Here is an 18,021-nt window from a genome sequence, read left to right as displayed (position 1 = left end):
CAAATCGACTCTTAGCTGCATTATTTAAGCTCTTTCTCTGCACTTTCACACCAAACATGCCCCGGCTCGCCAGCAAATCCAAACCCTGGACTATCTGTATTCTAGCCATGCACATGTGTTAGTTTCCCACTCCGTACAGCTATATGTGAAAGTAGGAGGTGTTTTTCTGGAGATGAACAGGTACTGAGTAATGCAGAAGACAGGTACTGAATAAGTAAGCTCGAGAAATAAAAATACTACTCGAAATCTAAAAGAGTTTATAATGAGTTTGAACAACTTCACACTGTGGGAGTATATAGAATTAACAAACCTTTCAATGATTTTGAGATAATTTTTAATAACGGGTGTAAATTTAACACTTCGTTTGCAAGTGATGATAGAGAGGAAGTGAAAAGATTCAGTAAAGACCAAAACTGCCTCAGTAGTACTTGTTTCTACTTCTTCAATAATGCTAAGATTGAAGCTACAACGACTTAACCTTTTTCATTCTGAAGTGCCACTTGTAATAAAACGGTAATTGTGCCATGAAGTTAAAACAAGATTTCTCTTATTTTTGTTGTTTTTGTAATAATCCCTCTGGTCGTGTGCTCTTCCTCTCAGACTTCATAAGAAGTAGAGAACGTTCATCAATGGATCATTAGCCAACATCTTACTGATTCACGCTCAGAAGAGTACATCAAAATTCATCATCGTGATTAGAGAGACACAGCACGTCCAAATCACATTTCCTAGTTTGCTGCTATAGAAATGATCCCTGTATATATAGTCTTATCTTTTCTCCTCACACAGATCCTGAAGATGGTAGATTTTAGATTCTACACATAACACACTCTAAAATGAACCGTATCCACACAAACCATCCTAAAAAGAAAAACTATACTATAACTGCATGTTACATGCATGTTTTTATTTTCATGTTACCCCCTCATACAGTTACATTTATTCGGTTAGCAGACGCTTTTATTCAAAGCGACTTACAAATGAGGAAATACAAACAAAGCGATATATCAAGCGGAGAACAATACAAGTAGTGCTACCATACAAGATTTATTATTGAGTTCTAGAGAAGCAAAGTGTGCAGAGTAGAGGAGTAAGAGCCAGAGTAAGGTTTTTTTTTTTAATTTAAAGGATAGTGTGGGGTTGGAGTTTTAGGGGTTAGTTACGTGCTCAGGGAAGAGGTTGGTCTTTAGCTGTTTTTTGAAGATAGTGACAGATTCTGTGGTCCGGATTGAGGTTGGAAGTTCATTCCACCACTGAGGGACAGTTAGTGTCAAGGTTAGTCATTAAGGTTGTTAATCATTAATAGGTCATTAATACGCCATACCCCATGATTTCCCCACACGACTCATTTATTTTCACTTGACATTTTTAACACGGTACATTTTTTTTCACAGATTGACATAACTTCATACACGTCAGATATGTGGTTTTAGTCGTCACATGCGTCTTCTCGCACGATGAATCAATTCCACATGTACATCTTCATATATCACACACATGGGCTTAAACTGCCTCACAGAACATCAGTGAGAAGCACTATCACACGCTTTATGTGTGAAAACCTGAAACTACAAAACACACTTAAAGAATCCAACGTCATTTTTCAATCATCATTTTAACATCTTTCTCTGATACTTCAGTGTGTTTATCACTAAATTATACATAACTCAGACATCCTCCGTGTGAAGTGATCAGCTTAAAAAAAAAAAAACGGAGGAGGACTTTTTTAAATATATGAGCGCCGGTCACGTTGGTTGGACGCACGCGGAAGTTCCCATCATCCCTTGCGCAGGATTTGTGTTGTGTGCGTGTGTGAGGGAGAGAAAAAGTAAAGATGGCGGTTGACGGAGTACCGGGCACCGAGTCTAACCCGGACCTGAACTCATGGAGCGTTCCCGAGTTACAGGCCAAACTGGCGGAGATTGGAGCCCCGGTTATGGGTGAGAAAACCGGGCTAATGCAAATAAAACTCACGCGTTAGTGCACTGGTTAGCAAGCTCGGCTAACGTCAAGCAGCACTAGATAATCACAGCGCTAGCGCTAGCATTAGCGTTAGCGTTAACTAACAAAAACGGCTGCAGTTTGGTGCTGCTTCATAACCTCCTTTTTATTACAAAACGCCTTTGCTTCCTCTGCATTTTATTCCGTGCGCCCATTTAAGGTGTTTCTTCATTAATAATGACGCTTGAACCTGGTGCAAATGAATGAGGCTGGCCGCCATGTTTGTGTTGTGTGGAAAACAAGGGGGAGAAAAAAAAATAAAACGCTAACGTTAAGCTCCAGGACAGTTCACTCAGTCTTCCAGCGATGTGTTTAATCCGACTTTAACTCAGTTTCGTTTATTATATATAATATGTACATTATAATATATATTTTTGTTATTTTTAAAGGTATAAATCCTGAAAGTGTGCTGTGCTCTGTGCTTTCTTTAGGCCCGAGAGAAGAGTTACTAGAGAGACTGAAGTCCTACATGATGCAGGTAACCTCTCAAAAATATTCCCACCCCTTTTAATATATATACTCAAATTTTGACGTTGAATAATAATATTTAGCATCTAGAACTCTAAATATGATGTGTGTGAGCGAAAGACAGGAACTAGCTTCAGAGGAGCTTCATCTCAGCAGCTACAGACCTTACAGTTTATTTCATAAATACATTTCACTTCACTTTATACCGGTTCTTGTGCATGCCTGGTGGAAAAGTATGAAATGTAGAGGCACTCTTTTTTCTAGACCTCGGCGGAAAACTCATTTTAGGGAAACGGATAAACGTTCAGTTGTTGAAGTGATCTACACCGTGTCTGAAACATCAGGAACTTACGGAAGTACCAAGAAGCAATATCTTTACTCTTTCACCTGATGTTAATGAAACCTTTCAACATGTATGGAAAAATAAGCGTAAATAAGTCATCGTATTTGTATTTTAGCTCCAATTAAATCCATAGTTTGTTAATCTGTACATTCTGTGTTATCACACGTGAGCATAGGGGAACTGATTTGCTTATTTTCTGTAGGAAGAAATTGAGTTGTTGTTGTTAGCGGCAGTCTAAAGCTGTGTGCCGACAAAGCCACACGTGTGTGCTGGTTTCACCGATTACGAGCTTTAGATTAGTGTGATTTGTTTCCGCAGACGGGTGTGATGTTGAGTAAACCCAGCTTGCCAGGCGGAGACGACAAGGCCCTGACCACGGTAAGAGATCTCTGCAGATTCTCACACAGTCTTTAAAATGGATACTGAATGAAAATATAACATTCAGCGTCTCACAAATATCGCAGAACTTTATTACAAAAATAAACAGTACTGATTGTACCATGAAAATCTACTGTATTTTGTACATGAAATGAATATATAAATATTAATTTGCAGCTCTGGGAAAAATTTAGAGACTGCGAGGTTTTTCTTAAATCAGCATCTCTACATGTATGGCAGCTGTTTAATTCCAGTGTCTTGAATTGCAGCACACACCCCTCATTCTACTGACTGAGGTACTGATTAGGTGATCACCTGAACCAAATTTTATTTAACGAGGAATAGTGGTCATCACTATCCTCTTGCAATAGGACCAACTGGATGGTGAAGACAGTGCTAGTAGTATCTCAAAATTAATTGAAAACAAAATAACTTGACCATGCCAAAAGAGTTGAAAAGGAAAGTTTTGAGTGAGGAGAAGAAGGGTTCAGTTCTGGCTTTACTGGCAGATTTGAAAGATGGCGGTTCATAAGAACAAGGTCAAGCAGTAGACATTGGGGACGACAAAGCTACAGACCGGCAGAGGGCGAAAACGGCTCTCTGCTGACCGGGATGACGGTCAACTCATTCGAATGTCACTCAACAACCGTACGATTGCATCAAGTGGTCTACATAAATAATAGTGTGAAACGGGCTCCTAGGGGCAAGGCTGAGGTCGTGCAAAGCTAGAAAAAAGCCCTTCATCAACAAGAACCAAAGAAGAGCTAGGCTGAGGTTTGCAAAAGACCATCAGGATTGGACCGTAGAGGACTGGAGTAAAGTCACCACCTCTGATGAGTCCAATTTTCAGCTTTTCCCAACACCTGGTTGTCTAATGGTTAGACGGAGACCTGGAGACGCCTACAAGCCACTGTTTCTCGCACTCACTGTGGCATTTGTTGGATGATCAGTGATAATCTGGGGGTGCTTCAGCAAGGCTGGACTCGGGCAAATTTGTCTTTGTGAAGGACGCATGAATCAAGCCACGTACAAGATTGTCCTGGAAGAAACGCCCTACTGCTCTGACGATGTTCCCAAACTCTGAGGAATGTGTTTTTCCAGCAGGACAATGCTCCATGACATATTGCCAGGCCAATCAAGGTGTGGACGGAGGACCACCTCCAAGACCCTGTCATGGCCAATCTCCAGACCCAACCCCATTTTAAACTTCTGGAATGTGATCAAGAGGAAGATGGATGCTCACCCCCCAACATCCAAAGTTTGATACTGAAAATTCGCATATTTAGAACATAGTTTTACGATTACGGTTACCGTTTGAATTCACATGATTTCTGAGTGATAGAAGCTCCCACAGCATGCAGGAAATTGTAGGGTGCTGTGGACGTCCTGTGGGCAGATGTATTCTCTGCTCCATAACCTACCATGAAACCCACCATACCAAGTAGAGGCGAGCTAAGATGTGTGCAGGCTAACCACACACGCTAACATTTAAACACACAATCATGACTTTTAAACAAACTCGGAAAGGATGGCTACCTACGAAACTAAATTCAACACTATATATGTTGTAAATACAATTTCCCCACGGATGATTCCAAGCAGAGGCGTTCAAAGGGAAATACATTTTAGGAAATTTTCTAAGAATGTGATACAAAGATGTAGAATCTTTACAGACACATGCAAGCTGGCTACTTTCGAGTCACCTCTTACAAAGTAGTGAAAGCGCTAGGAACATGAGAAATGGTTAATTTACTCAAAGATTTTTCTATTTAGCACCACTAGATGGTGCTAAAATGCAAGAAATCGCACCTGCCAAATAGAATTATGCATTTTCCAGTAGTAGCAAATAGAATAACTTCTAATCGGTACAAATTACATATCCAAAATATTTTTATGTAAACGTTGTGACAACAACCAATGCTGTACTTGAACATATGACAGATTATTCCTTTATCAAAGAAAAAAATCTCAATAGATGTCCAACTACATTGTGACCAGGTACCATTATTTTCCCAGAAGACCAATAACTGACTTAGATGATCATTTTAATTTTATAAACTGAATGTTCTGTTTGTGTAACTGGTGTCATTTATTATGAAAGTGATATATACCACAAACTGCCATAACTAGTTCTGAATGGATAACTACAATATGGCCACAACTCGGATGTTAGTTCCATATCTCTCGTTGCCAAGCTAGCACATCTCAGCATTATGCTGAGCCTTATATTTGTAAAATCACTTAGTTGTCTTTAGCCCAAGTGTAGTGTAAAGGAATGAAATCCTGTGCAACTTTCCTCACTTTCACTCGCATTTATAACAAACTGTCACAACTTGAGGGTTCACAATGAACTCAGCGGGAGGATGTGCTAGTGAATGTAACGTTAATGGTCAAAAACTGGAACTGACGTTAGCCTAGCCTACTTCGTGGGTGTGCAAATATCAAAAGTTAATTGACATTCTTAAGAACAAACCAAGCCATGGTATGATGCATTCTATACTAAGCTAAGGTTACCTACTATTTAGGTATGTAGTTAGTTACTGACTGGAAAAAAAGCTTGTGTGCTCCGCTGCACTTTTCTACGCTTGGCTGCTGTCTCCATTTCTTACAGACTGAGCTGCTAAAATACATCAATGAACTTGCATTGAGTATGGGCGCAACCAAATGTACAATTGGGGGGGGCACACGATTTTCATTAACAACTGGAAATACATTAAAAAGGAATAGACATAAATAGAATAGATGAAGAAAAGACAGATCTGTTGGCAGGGTTCATTAAATGGGGACATATAGAAAATATTTTCTACTGTATATTGGGGTCACAGATTGGTATTTCCTCAACATTGGGGGGTACACAACCCCCCAAAAGAATACGTGGTTACGTCCATGTCCATGAGTGACAGTCACCCAACATGGATATGGAGAGCATGCCAAGACGCATGAAAGCTCTGATTTGAAAATCAGTGTTATTCCACCAAATATTGATTTCTGATCTCTTCCTAAGTTAAAACATTAGTATTGGGTTGTTTAAAAATGAATATGAACTTATTTTCTTTGCATTATTCGAGGTCTGACAACACTGCATATTTTTCGTTATTTTGACCAGTTGTCATTTTCTGCAGATAAATGCTCTAAATGACAATATTTTTATTTGGAATTTGGGAGGAATGTTGCCAGTGGTTTATAGAATAGAACAAGGAGGTTCATTTTACCAAAACACATACCTATAAATTGTAAAACCAGAGAAACTGATCATTTTGCAGTGGTCTCTTAATTTTTTTCCAGAGCTGTGTATATTAACTATTCATAAATATGAAATAAAAGATGTACATCCAAAACAAATGAAAAAGTAATACTCCAAATAACAATTATAAAGAGAACCAGCCAAAAAAAAAGAAACAAAAAACTTCATATAACACAAGAAAATTTGGCCTCTAGAGGCCACTCTCGTGCTGTATAATTACGATCGGTTGACCGCTACTTAAGGTCATCGTACAGCAGCTAATATATGATAAGCGAATGCCGCTTTGCTTAGCACGATATTCGACTGGTGGTACATTTTTTTTTTTTTTTTTGAGTTATGGTGTCCCAACAGCAGTTCATTTTTGTCATGCAAATTCTCTGACTGTCAGATGCCTGGTCTGCCTCCCATGCCCCCAATGCCCTCCATGCCTCTACCCCCTGGCATGGGCGTGCTGCAGGCCATGGGCATGATGGGAGGACCACCTCCACCTGGTATACGCATCAGCATGGAGCCGCCGGGTGTCTCCTCTGGCATGCCACAGGATGACCCTCAGAAGTTGGCCCAGAGGGTTGGTCAGGTATGAGATTTAAAGTAGACTTAAAGCATATGATCTGGAATATCAGGAATTGACAAATCATAAATTTATTAATTGGTCCACTCTTGAACACTAAATTTGGTCATTTTTTGAAATATCCTTGATTATAACTTTGTGTCAGGATAAAGACTGGGATTTATGATTAACCAATTGACAGCAAAATGTAGATAAATTAAACATTTAAGCATCTAAACTGCTGCTGCTTGCTATTAGGAACTATGAGAAATGCTGGTCGCAATCTGTATTCTGTATGAAATGCATATTGTGATGTAATTGATCACGATATTGTCTATTTAAGATCTTTATCTTCTTATGGCCCATGTTATTTGGGTTACTGTGAAATGGATTAATGTCTCGGTTCTGTTTCAGGGGGATTCCAGAGTGATGGAGGAGCAGCTAAAGGAGCAGGAGCTTCTCGAGCAGCAGAAGAGAGTAAGAGTGATCAGAGCCTAAGGCACAGCATGAACACTAGAATCACTGTACTTAAGTACACAGTTTTTAGCTTGGTATTCTCCGAGATACAGCTGAAATATGTGAGCGAGTGTCGTTCCTTGTTTTGTTCCCGTTTCCCCACTAAGCTTGCCCCTCCCCCTTGTTTGTCTCCAGGCTGCACAGCTGCTGGAGCACGAGAGGCAGCAGGAGCTGGTCAAGCTGCAGCAGACTGGACCACCAGGCACTCGGGCTCCAGAACCAGGACCTGCACCCAACCTGCTACCCCCCATTCCTCCACTCAGAGGTTACTGTCTGCTCCTTCACTCCACACTTCAGATCAGATTTATAGTTGCTTTTAACTGCGTAGTTGTACGTTATCTAGGCATATCCTGTGGTTTTATTCAGGTTATCGATTGTGTATGTTGGGGAAATTTTTTTACGTAATGTGGTCGAAATGTACCAGTATGATGTAGAGCTGTGTCTCAAATCATAACTGTGTACCGTTTTAAGCAGTTTTGGTTTTTAAACACTAACCTGTTTTCCTGTTACTGTTAGAATTCAAAAGAAAGGGCTCACATAGCCTTTAAACCTACTGAATAACTGAATAATGTTACGCGGGCCAGTGGCATATCATATGATATGACACAAATTCAATACATAGTAAGCATGATATGACGCAAAAACAATAAGTAGTGATTCTATACATTACAATTCACTATTGATCTCATATCACTCGGTTCACCCTGGATATGACTCGGTTCAAGCCCTGATATGATTCATTCACGGCAGATCCAATGATTCAGTTCAGCCCTGATGTGATTCATTCACGGCAGATCCAATGATTCAGTTCAGCCCTGATGTGATTCATTCACGGCAGATCCAATGATACAGTTCAGCCCTGATGTGATTCGGTTCAAGCCCTAAAGTGATTCGGTTTATGATGTTTGCTTTAACACCAGTAGAGCATCGACCTCTTAAAGAAGCTCCTAATGGCAGCGTTACCTGTTTCATCTTTAGTTAATATTATCTCATTCTGCCTTTGTAGTGTAGCCCGGTTTTGGTGCTGCTGGTCTGTTTAGTTGTAATGCTGCTTATTTTGCACGAAGCAGTGCTTTTGTGGTGTTTTCCCGATGAGCTTTTATTAAAGATGAATGTTTGGCTCAGGACTTGGGGGTGCGTCACAGATTTCTCTCACTCTTGCGCTCTCTCTCATGAGCAGTGAAGTGTACGTTGATTGTCTACGTGCATCTTTATCTGACCACAACCATTTCCTTCTCGATTCACACCAGATCTACGCTTATAAATCAATGTAGCCCTATCGTAGACCACCAGATAGATGTTTCTCTATTTGATTCCATTGTGTCTTTGCACCCCTGCGTACCAATCTTCTAAATTTGTCAATTGTCATGCATTTAGTTTTCCCCAGTGTGCACCGTGTGTTTTTGCATGAAATAGTCGGGCTTAGTCTGTGATTATATTTCTCGTTCCTTAATCTTCACCTTTCACCATCTCAACTCTTGTAGCCTTGACAACCAGTGGCCCACCCCCTCCAGGCGTATCCATGGTATCACAGAGCAGTCAGAGGCAGAGAGTACCACCTCCACCTGGAGAGGACGCAAGAGAGGTATGATCTGCCCTTTCGCACTTCACGAAAATGCTTTTCTGACCGAACCAGGGTGTTCTGTGTGTTCTGTGTCTGCTTGGGTACAGCAGCGTGAAACTGGCCAGTGCAGTGCATTATGGGATTTCATGAGTGCACTGGATTTTCTCCATTAAACTTTTTAGAACATAAAAGTTTTTTTTATTCTGTGCTGAACCAAATATGAGCTCTCTCGTGTGTGTGTGTGTCTCACATGTTGTGTTGTGTGAGTAGATGTGGCAGGGTGATGACGTGGGAATCGGGCCGAAGATCCCTCAGGCTCTGGAGAAGATCCTGCAGCTGAAGGAGATCAGACAGGAGCAGCTGATCGCTGCGCCTACAGGTCAGAATGTAGTGGAGGCTCTGAGTCTAACAAACTGTGCTGTAGAAAATTAACCGGTTAACACTTGGTGTGTGTTGTGTGTTCAGAAGAGGAAGATGACGACACGGCCGACATGGACCTGAACAGCTCTCGTCCATACTCGGACGACGAAGGAGAAAGTGCTCTCTCGAAAAAGGATGTGAGTTTTACAGACAGCCTTTTGTTTCATGCAAAGACCCAATATCACCAATTACACACCTGTTTACAAATCTGTGTACATGGAGGTTTGGCCATAATCTGTGTCAGGTGTTACTATAGTGTATCAGGAGGAGTGCATTAATATAAAGCTCATGGCCGTAATCAACAACTTCAGATTTGACGATTCAAGACTATGCGGTTCGTGAGGAAAAACGGAGAAACCCAGTTCTATAAAGGTCCAAGATACCGCGCAGATCGGGCTTAGGAATCAGAAGTCTGTTAATCTGCTAAAATGGAGCTGAGTTTCAAATCATAATCTAGCAGGAGTTTAAAAGGGAAGCTTGCTGCGAAAAAATAACCTAGGCGAATTTTGTCTCCCTGCGAAAAAATAATCCAATGATTAAGACTAGTCCTGATTTAATCTAAACATGCTCTAATATAACTCTAGTTCAGTTTTAAGCCCAGTGTATTCTAAACTTTTTCTATTCTAACTTTAGTCCTGTGTTAACCCTGATTTAATGTAAACATGGTCTAATCCAACTCTAGCCCAGGTTTAAGCCAGATTTAATGTAAACATGGTCTAATCTAACTCTAGCCCAGGTTTAAGCCAGGTTTACTCTAAACTTGGACTAATCTAACTCTAGTCAAGGGTTAAGACTTAAGTTTAAAAGGGAGGGTTAAGAAGATTTTTAACCTTCTAAACACTTCAACCTGACCCCCAGAAAAGCCGCAGACGCAGGAACCGGAAGAAGAAGAAGAAGAGGAATCAAGAGAAAACTGAGCAAGTGGAGGGGAGAAAGAAGGAGACCGAGAAGGACAAAGAGAAGGATACAGAAGTGGAAATCGAGTACGTCACCGAGGAGCCGGAGATCTACGACCCCAACTACATTTTCTTCAAGAGGATCTTCGAAGCGTTTAAGGTGAGCGTTTTGCGTCCTGCCGAGTCAAAGGAGCGTGTGCTAATGCTGAACGTGAACTCCCTGAAAACCAGAAGTATGTTGTGCTCAAATGTGAGAAGAGCATAGACGCTCTCCTGATTGCTAAGACCTGGTCTCGTCTTTTTATTTATTTATTATGGGTTTCTGCTGTGTTCCCCACCAGTTGACAGATGATTTGAAGAAAGAGAAGGAGAAGGAGCCTGAGAAGAGCGAGAAGCAGGAAATCACCTCGTATAAGAAGAAATTTTTAGAGGAAAAGAAAGACAGCGATGACAGCGACGAGGTGACGTGTCCGTGTACCCGGAGCGCTCGAGTCTATTCTGGTATATTCAGAATTCTTATTGTATATGAAAATATCTCCACCTCTTTCTGTTCTCACAGGAAATCAAACCGGATGTGCCGAAACTCTCTAAGAAGAAGCTGAGAAGGATGAACAGGCTGACTGTCGCTGAGCTCAAACAGGTTTCACACACAATACTCACTCTTACACACGCCGATACGGATAGAAATACGATCCGTGAAGATCGCGCGTTTTCCGTTGTCCGTATCTATGACTTGCGATCTTTGGTCAACGTTTCCTCTCGTTCACTAGCTGGTGGCGCGTCCGGACGTGGTGGAGATGCACGACGTGACGGCGCAGGAGCCCAAGCTGCTGGTGCACCTGAAGGCCACAAGGAACACTGTACCCGTGCCACGCCACTGGTGCTTCAAGAGGAAGTACCTGCAGGGGAAGAGGGGTATCGAGAAACCGCCCTTCGAGCTGCCGGAGTTCATCAAACGCACCGGCATCCAGGAGATGAGAGAAGCCCTGCAGGAGAAGGTGAACCACTCATGTTCATATATAATATAATTTGTAAGTCATTTTTATCATCATGATGTATTTAACAACATCGTGAACGAAAGAAACTTTCAGTTTTGTGTACGTGTGGAAAGGTCTTCAGCAGCGTAACACCGCTTTTTAATCATTCTTCTTGGATTGTGTGTTTTCTGGTCTTGATAAAGTATGCCCAAATGTTTTACATCTACATTTACATGTTAATGTTTTCTAACCCGCCCACACATATCCATCAGTTTGAGAACTGAACTATTACATCATCAGATGTAAGTGTTGTTACACACCACTGATGTATGACTAATGCCATTAATGAGCAGCTTTGAGAACTATTTAATCCATCTAGTCAAATTATACACAGGACAAAGGCATTGTTGTTGTGGATAATGATTATGTGCAGGAACAGGTACGTGTTTTTATTGCTTTAGTTGTTTGTGTGGAGCTGCTCAGTTGTTTTAAGCCTTGAGCTCTGGTTTGATTCGTTGTGTTTGGCATTAAAATGCTGGATTCTTTCTTGATTTTATCAAGCTCAACAATTAAAAAATAAATAGGTAAGCCTGGCCATGTCGTTGTTTTTAGGATTTGGTGTCAAGGCAACAAAATGACACTTTTGGTGACGGACCCACCGAAATGTGGTGTTGAAACTGAACCAATTATGACCGTCATGGAAATATTTGGAGGCACCATAGTAACCAGAACCAGCACTGACACCTTATTAGTGAGAAGAATGGCTCTGAGTGGCCTGTATCTCACCACTAGTGCCGGACTATAACCCCTGTGAACCGCTACAGTGTGAATGTGCTTCGTTTGTGCCAGCGCGCAGCTGCTACATGCTTTCTGCTGTCGTCGTGATTGTTGTCATGATCCACATCTCTCAAAACCGCCCTTTCCATAGGTTTAAAGGCTATTAGAGAGGTTTTTAACATTGAAACACTAACTGTAATAGGAATACCGTGTGGTGTTCGTGCTCAATAACACTAGAAACATACACGTGTATGCAGTTTGAGACGTGTTAGTTTGTTTATTCAGTTAGTCTTTAGATGTAATTACCTGCTGTCGGAACCAATACAGTTCCACCACTGAGCTTTTGAAGAAAATTTGGTAAAAATATGGTCAGTTTATGTTCAGTTCATCAGTATGTTTCACTGTTATTGCGAATGAGTTCTAACAAGGCTAGTAAAGGCTAAACGTCTCTCTCCTTTCAACAGGAGGATGCTAAAACTATGAAGACCAAAATGCGGGAGAAAGTTCGTCCAAAGATGGGCAAGATCGACATCGACTACCAGAAGCTCCACGACGCCTTCTTCAAGTGGCAGATCAAGCCGAAGCTCACCATCCATGGAGACCTGTACTACGAGGTAATATTAGAGCTCGTCTCTTGTTGAACTGTTTGAGTAGCATTGACCTTTCTCTGGGAGGTGTTTCCAGAGGAAATATTTTTTTCTCTCTCTCTCTTTTTTTTATTCATTTTTTTTTTTTATGCCTTTACATGACTCATAGTTCTGCTTTTCCCTCTGCCTCTCAGGGTAAAGAGTTTGAGACACGTCTGAAAGAGAAGAAGCCTGGAGATCTGTCTGATGAGCTGAGGATCGCTCTGGGCATGCCCACTGGCCCTGTGAGTTCTCCATCCTGTTTATCTAGTTTGCACAGTGTGTTTAAATTCCCCATGAGTGTGTAAAGGAAATCCTTGTAGCTCAATATCTGTTGACTGTGAAATTAAAATATATTTCTACCTAACTGGACTTTTTAGGGGAAACGCCTGTTGGTGTTTTTTTTTTCTTTTTTCTTTCTTCTTTTTCCTGGTAGCTTTTTTCCCTATTTTCAGGTAACTTCTCATATTTTAACCAGAAACAATAAAACGTTTAGCTCAACTATGATTGATTGCAGTTATCCAGATGAAACGTTAGTCAGTGTATAAACGTTGAGATTGGGTTTGGAGCCATTATTTGATTAGGAGAAGGAAAAAACAATGGTATCCATCTCAGTTGTATTTGCCCTTTTGAACACTTCAGTACATTTTCTCCAGCAGAGGGTGCTGTAGATGTGATTTTGTTCTGTTGTTTTAAATGGCTGTTGTGTGTGTACTGACAGTGATATTTTTATGTGCGTGTCAGTATTAACAGACTCATGTCGTGTCTTTCTTCCCCCTACATTTCTGGCACGGCTGTGTTGTGAATTAACGATGCCTTTCTCTTTATTTCTCTGTAGAACTCCCATAAGGTTCCTCCTCCCTGGCTTATTGCCATGCAGAGGTACGGTCCTCCCCCATCCTACCCAAATCTCAAGATCCCTGGCCTCAACGCCCCCATCCCTGAGGTTAGTGTTGGGCGACTGCATCCAAACACCACCAGCTCCGTGAAAGAAAAATGTTCTCTGCTGTCATGGCTTCTGAAAACCACAAAGTTCCCAGTCCTGGTTCATGGAAAACCACCTGACCTGAACAGTTTAATTATTTTTCATCTAATTAACAACCCATTCTGAACTGATCTGGGAGATAACACTCGAATGTGCAGGATATGTGGTATTTCAGGACCCAGAAACCTGTGCTGTAGATCATGTAGTGTTTTTTAAGGATTGTGTAAATGCATAATTAAGTAGAGTACTTGTGGGAATTTAAAGCTGTAGGATGTTGAGCAAGAAAATGCTTTTATAAGGCGTGGTCAAGATAATAGGCTTGGCTATCCGAGTACAAGGTTTTAAAACAGAATTTAAAATAAATCCAGTACCTCGAGTGTGTTTAAAATATCTCTTTCTCACAGAACTGCTCGTTTGGTTATCACGCTGGAGGATGGGGTAAACCTCCTGTAGACGAGACAGGAAAACCTCTTTACGGAGACGTGTTCGGAACCAACGCAGTAGACTTCCAGGTAAGAAGCGCACACGCACACACTGCTGCACACCATTACTTCCATTCTAACTGCTTAAAACGCTTAAGTGTTTGAGTGTGTTTAAATATTCATTAGCTTGCGATTACTTCCACAGCCAGCCCACATTAGCAGTAGCGTTAATTATTCATGTTGCATTCATCTTTATATTGTATAAACCACTGAAGATGAGCGTTTCAATTTCTTAAGCAAAGACATTCATTAGCAGACAGAATAAGTAGATATAAAATGACATCCTAATTAGGATTTAAACCCCGCTAAAACGGGGCTCCAGATAGTTCGTTTTCTACATTTTATGTCAAAATGTTGTACGTAAGTGAAAACACTGTATGCCATTAAGTGCATGTATTTACATCAAGCAACGTGCGGATTTCAGTAGGTCTACATTTTGACAGCCATTCGAATGTGTATTTTTGCCTTTATTTAAAAAAAAAAAAAAGGCTGTTAAAGAACATGTTCATTTTAAACTTTAAAAAATAAAAAGAATAGTAAAAATGAATGTCTGAACAGGCCAAAGCGGAGGAGGAGGAAGTGGACCGATCCACATGGGGTGAACTCGAACCATCAGACGAAGAGTCTTCAGAAGAAGAGGAAGAGGAGGAGAGCGACGAGGACAAACCGGACGAGTCCGGTTTCTTCACGCCTGCCGACAGGTACCGCCGCCTTTACCCCACAGAGTTCAGATCGTTAACTTTTTGTAATGATGTCGTCTACGCTTATGAGACACGAAGACTCATCTCATCTTTATCTCCCTCTCTTTCTCTCAACTCTCGCTCTCTCAGCGGCTTAATCACTCCCGGCGGTTTCTCCTCGGTTCCCGCTGGCATGGAGACTCCAGAACTGATTGAGCTCAGGAAGAAGAAGATTGAAGAGGCGATGGACGGGTGTGTGTGTGTGAGAGAGAGAGAGATAGCAAAATCAAAAGGGGAGGTTGTGTGTAATGTGATCAGATGAGCCCAAAGCTATTGGAATGTTGTATTTGTTGATATTTTTATACCCTGAGACCGTCTATTAATACTGCTCATTAGAATTTCTGGCCCCGCCCACAGAGCCATACTGTACTCAGAAAATGCTGCTCATTAAATTCAGATTTTGATTTGTTTACGTCCTCCAGATTCAAGCTTTAAGGATGAAATGTTTTTAAATGTTCCCTTTGAAATATTTTTTATTAAATATTTAATATACATTGTATATTTTTTGTGTGTGTATGAACAGAAACGAAACTCCTCAGCTGTACACAGTGCTGCCAGAGAGGCGAACAGGCCCTGTGGGAGCAGCCATGATGGCGTCCACACACATCTACGAAATGTCTGCGGTGAGTGTGTGCACGCATGTATATGAGACTAAAGGACTAATCAGACGAAGCCTCGTGAGAAGAATATTTGTTGTCCTCATTAACACCTCGTTAGTCGTTTCTTTAAACCAGAACGTCGCAGGCTGTGATTTTTATAAAGGCACGTGACTGAGAGGAGGCGGGGAGCGTCGGTTTGATCGTCTGCCTAAATGGTGCAGGCTTAGCTGAGTCCGGGCTTCATTCCTCATGAGGGAGCAGTAATTCTCTCTCGATTCTGCCGTGCCATAATCTCGCCTCCTGCTCATCGGCGAGCCCAGAACTCCATTAAATAGAAATCAGCCTTGCAGATCGGCTGTGTTTACCCTGTAAATGACGGGGGCGATTAGCAAGTGAAGCGGTGTGTCAGTGTGCATACTAATAAACCTATTTTTAAATCTCTGCTTTTATTTCTCCTGCAATCTCTCGCTCATTTCTCTCTCTCTTTAGGCTGGGGCAGCGCGGAAGGCAGCCGGGGGGGCCGGCGTGTCTGGGTTGGGCGGAGACACTCAGGGTGTGGAGGTGGCTCTGGCACCAGAGGAGCTGGAGCTCGACCCGATGGCCATGACTCAGAAGTACGAGGAGCACGTGCGCGAGCAGCAGGCTCAGGTGGAGAAGGAGGACTTCAGCGACATGGTGGCCGAGCACGCCGCCAAACAGAAGGTACCACTACAGCTTGGAGTTCTCATACACGTGTCGGTTTTCACCCAGAAATGTGTGCAAAGAAATGTTTATTTGCATCAGATCGTTTGTATTACCTTTAATTAAAAACTATGATTATATACAAACGCCATTTATTTTGAAGCCGCGTGCTCTGCCTCAAATGTGACTTTGATTACCAGAGTCTCAATTTGCGTCACGTTCAGTGATTTTATTTAATGACAGCAAGATTTGTCGAAATGAGCAAACTTTAGCCAGAAACATATTAGCTAGATTAGTGCTGTAGTTAGTTTAGCATGCAGGCTGGGAAATGAAATGTCCCCTCCCCAAAAGAGATTCTTTTTGACTTTGATAAGTCTGACTATTTGGAGTCAGAGCAAGACGTTCAAGACTAGTTAATCATTTAAAATCATATTTTTATTCCAGGGTTGTTATGAATATTAACCTGAAATTCCTGAAACGTGTTTCTCTGAATTGCGTGTGGTGCAGGATTGTAATTGTTACTCACTTCTAATTTCTTTTCTTTTTTTTTATTCCCCGCTCTCTTTGTGCACGTCCGGCAGCAAAAGAAGAGGAAAGGCCAGCCCCAGGACACTCGTGCCGGAGCCAAGAAATACAAAGAGTTCAAGTTTTAAAGCGGAGACGAGCATGAGACCACAGATAATCATACCGTCTGTTTTTCCTTTTAGAGTCAGCGCCGTAGGAATAAAGGTGTCTGTAAGCTGATGAGAAGCACTTTTATTCACATGCTTCACTGTCTTTTGTAAATAAAATATAAACCCATGCCGTTTTCGTCATGTGTTACTCATGGACTGATTTTTCTGCCACAACAGATGGTTTAAAAAAAAAAAGCACAGAGGATTCTTTTATAAGTAGCTGTTTCTCTTTAGGTGTTTGTAAATGCAAGCTGTGGGTTGGATCGCCGTTTTGGATCAGTGTTCAGGCAGAAAGTTAAATCTACAGTGCAGGATAGTCGCCTGGAGGTGTGCACTGTCCAGCGTTGTTTTTGTTTTCTCTTCATCTCTTTGTTTAGTTCAGGTAAGAAATGGCTGCAGTGAAAGTTAAGTCCTTCTAAAGCCAACTAATTAAATAACGTCCCAGTAATCGGTGAGAAAATGAGTGGTTTGATTGACATGTTGCAGGTTTGGCGTTGTACTAGCCTCGTTGGCAAAGCAAGCTAACTGTACACGTTATGTACACTCACCAGAGACGTCAGCAATCTCTATTATTTCCTTCCAATCTTGTTTTTCTTTTTCTCCATAGTGTCTATACGACAGGCTGTGTATGAGAGGATAAAATGAAACCATGGTTGTGGGATCTTCCATTTTTGAGAATCAAACAGTAAATGGGAGCTAACTGTGACTAGGAGCTGAAGAAACCTCAGTCCTCATGCATCATAAGACATGTGCTGTAGGCTGATTGGCATTTCCAAACTGTCTGTAGTGTGTCCGCACTGTCCCCTGCCTCGTTCCCTGAGTTCCCGGGGATCGGCTCTAGGGTCCCTCACGACCGTGTGTAAGATAAGCGATATGGAAAACGGATGGATGTGACACCAAGCACAATTTAGTAACTGGATTAACAACAACAACAACAAAAAAGGCTTAAACATTATTCAGGATTTTAGTTTGAAGCGATTGGTAGTAAGTTAGTTTCACAAGCCTGACTCCAAGTGGAGCGTCTGAGGCGGAGACTTGCAGAGAGGTACACAGTCCATTGCTGAACATTTGTAATATCAAGCAGCAACTCAGAGATAGAT

The 18,021-nt window shown here is 41.5% G+C and overlaps 1 protein-coding gene and 1 non-coding gene across 2 annotated transcripts; one reads left to right on the top strand and one right to left on the bottom strand.

The window, feature by feature from the left end:
• Nucleotides 1-570: 570 nt before the first annotated feature.
• Nucleotides 571-775, bottom strand: LOC128610823 (small nucleolar RNA U3). Its single transcript, XR_008386427.1, has one exon. It is a non-coding gene; the product is annotated as a small nucleolar RNA U3 (small nucleolar RNA).
• A 1,005-nt stretch (nt 776-1,780) lies between these two features.
• On the top strand, nt 1,781-17,052 carry sf3b2 (splicing factor 3b, subunit 2). The gene is made up of 22 exons (XM_053629584.1): nt 1,781-1,940; nt 2,433-2,479; nt 3,131-3,190; nt 6,823-7,011; nt 7,399-7,461; nt 7,636-7,765; nt 8,985-9,085; nt 9,335-9,443; nt 9,530-9,621; nt 10,343-10,540; nt 10,722-10,841; nt 10,940-11,020; nt 11,151-11,378; nt 12,599-12,748; nt 12,916-13,005; nt 13,599-13,706; nt 14,150-14,257; nt 14,786-14,928; nt 15,058-15,159; nt 15,491-15,590; nt 16,056-16,268; nt 16,829-17,052. The coding sequence occupies exons 1-22, from the start codon at nt 1,835-1,837 to the stop codon at nt 16,898-16,900; spliced, it is 2,610 nt and encodes an 869-aa protein (XP_053485559.1). The 5' UTR covers nt 1,781-1,834; the 3' UTR covers nt 16,901-17,052.
• The last annotated feature ends 969 nt before the right edge of the window (nt 17,053-18,021 follow it).

This window comes from Ictalurus furcatus, chromosome 7 (assembly GCF_023375685.1).
Source record: "Ictalurus furcatus strain D&B chromosome 7, Billie_1.0, whole genome shotgun sequence".
Lineage (NCBI taxonomy): Eukaryota > Metazoa > Chordata > Actinopteri > Siluriformes > Ictaluridae > Ictalurus > Ictalurus furcatus.
Note: the sequence above shows the minus strand (reverse complement) of the source record. Positions and strands in the feature narration are given on the sequence as shown.

Excerpts from the sequence above, each read along its gene's own strand:
- sf3b2 (XM_053629584.1), top strand. The coding sequence starts at position 1,835 with ATGGCGGTTGACGGAGTACCGGGCACCGAGTCTAACCCGGACCTGAAC. Across the intron at positions 3,191-6,822 it reads ACGACAAGGCCCTGACCACG|ATGCCTGGTCTGCCTCCCAT; the intron begins GTAAGAGATCTC and ends TCTGACTGTCAG. Across the intron at positions 11,379-12,598 it reads GAGAAGCCCTGCAGGAGAAG|GAGGATGCTAAAACTATGAA; the intron begins GTGAACCACTCA and ends TCCTTTCAACAG.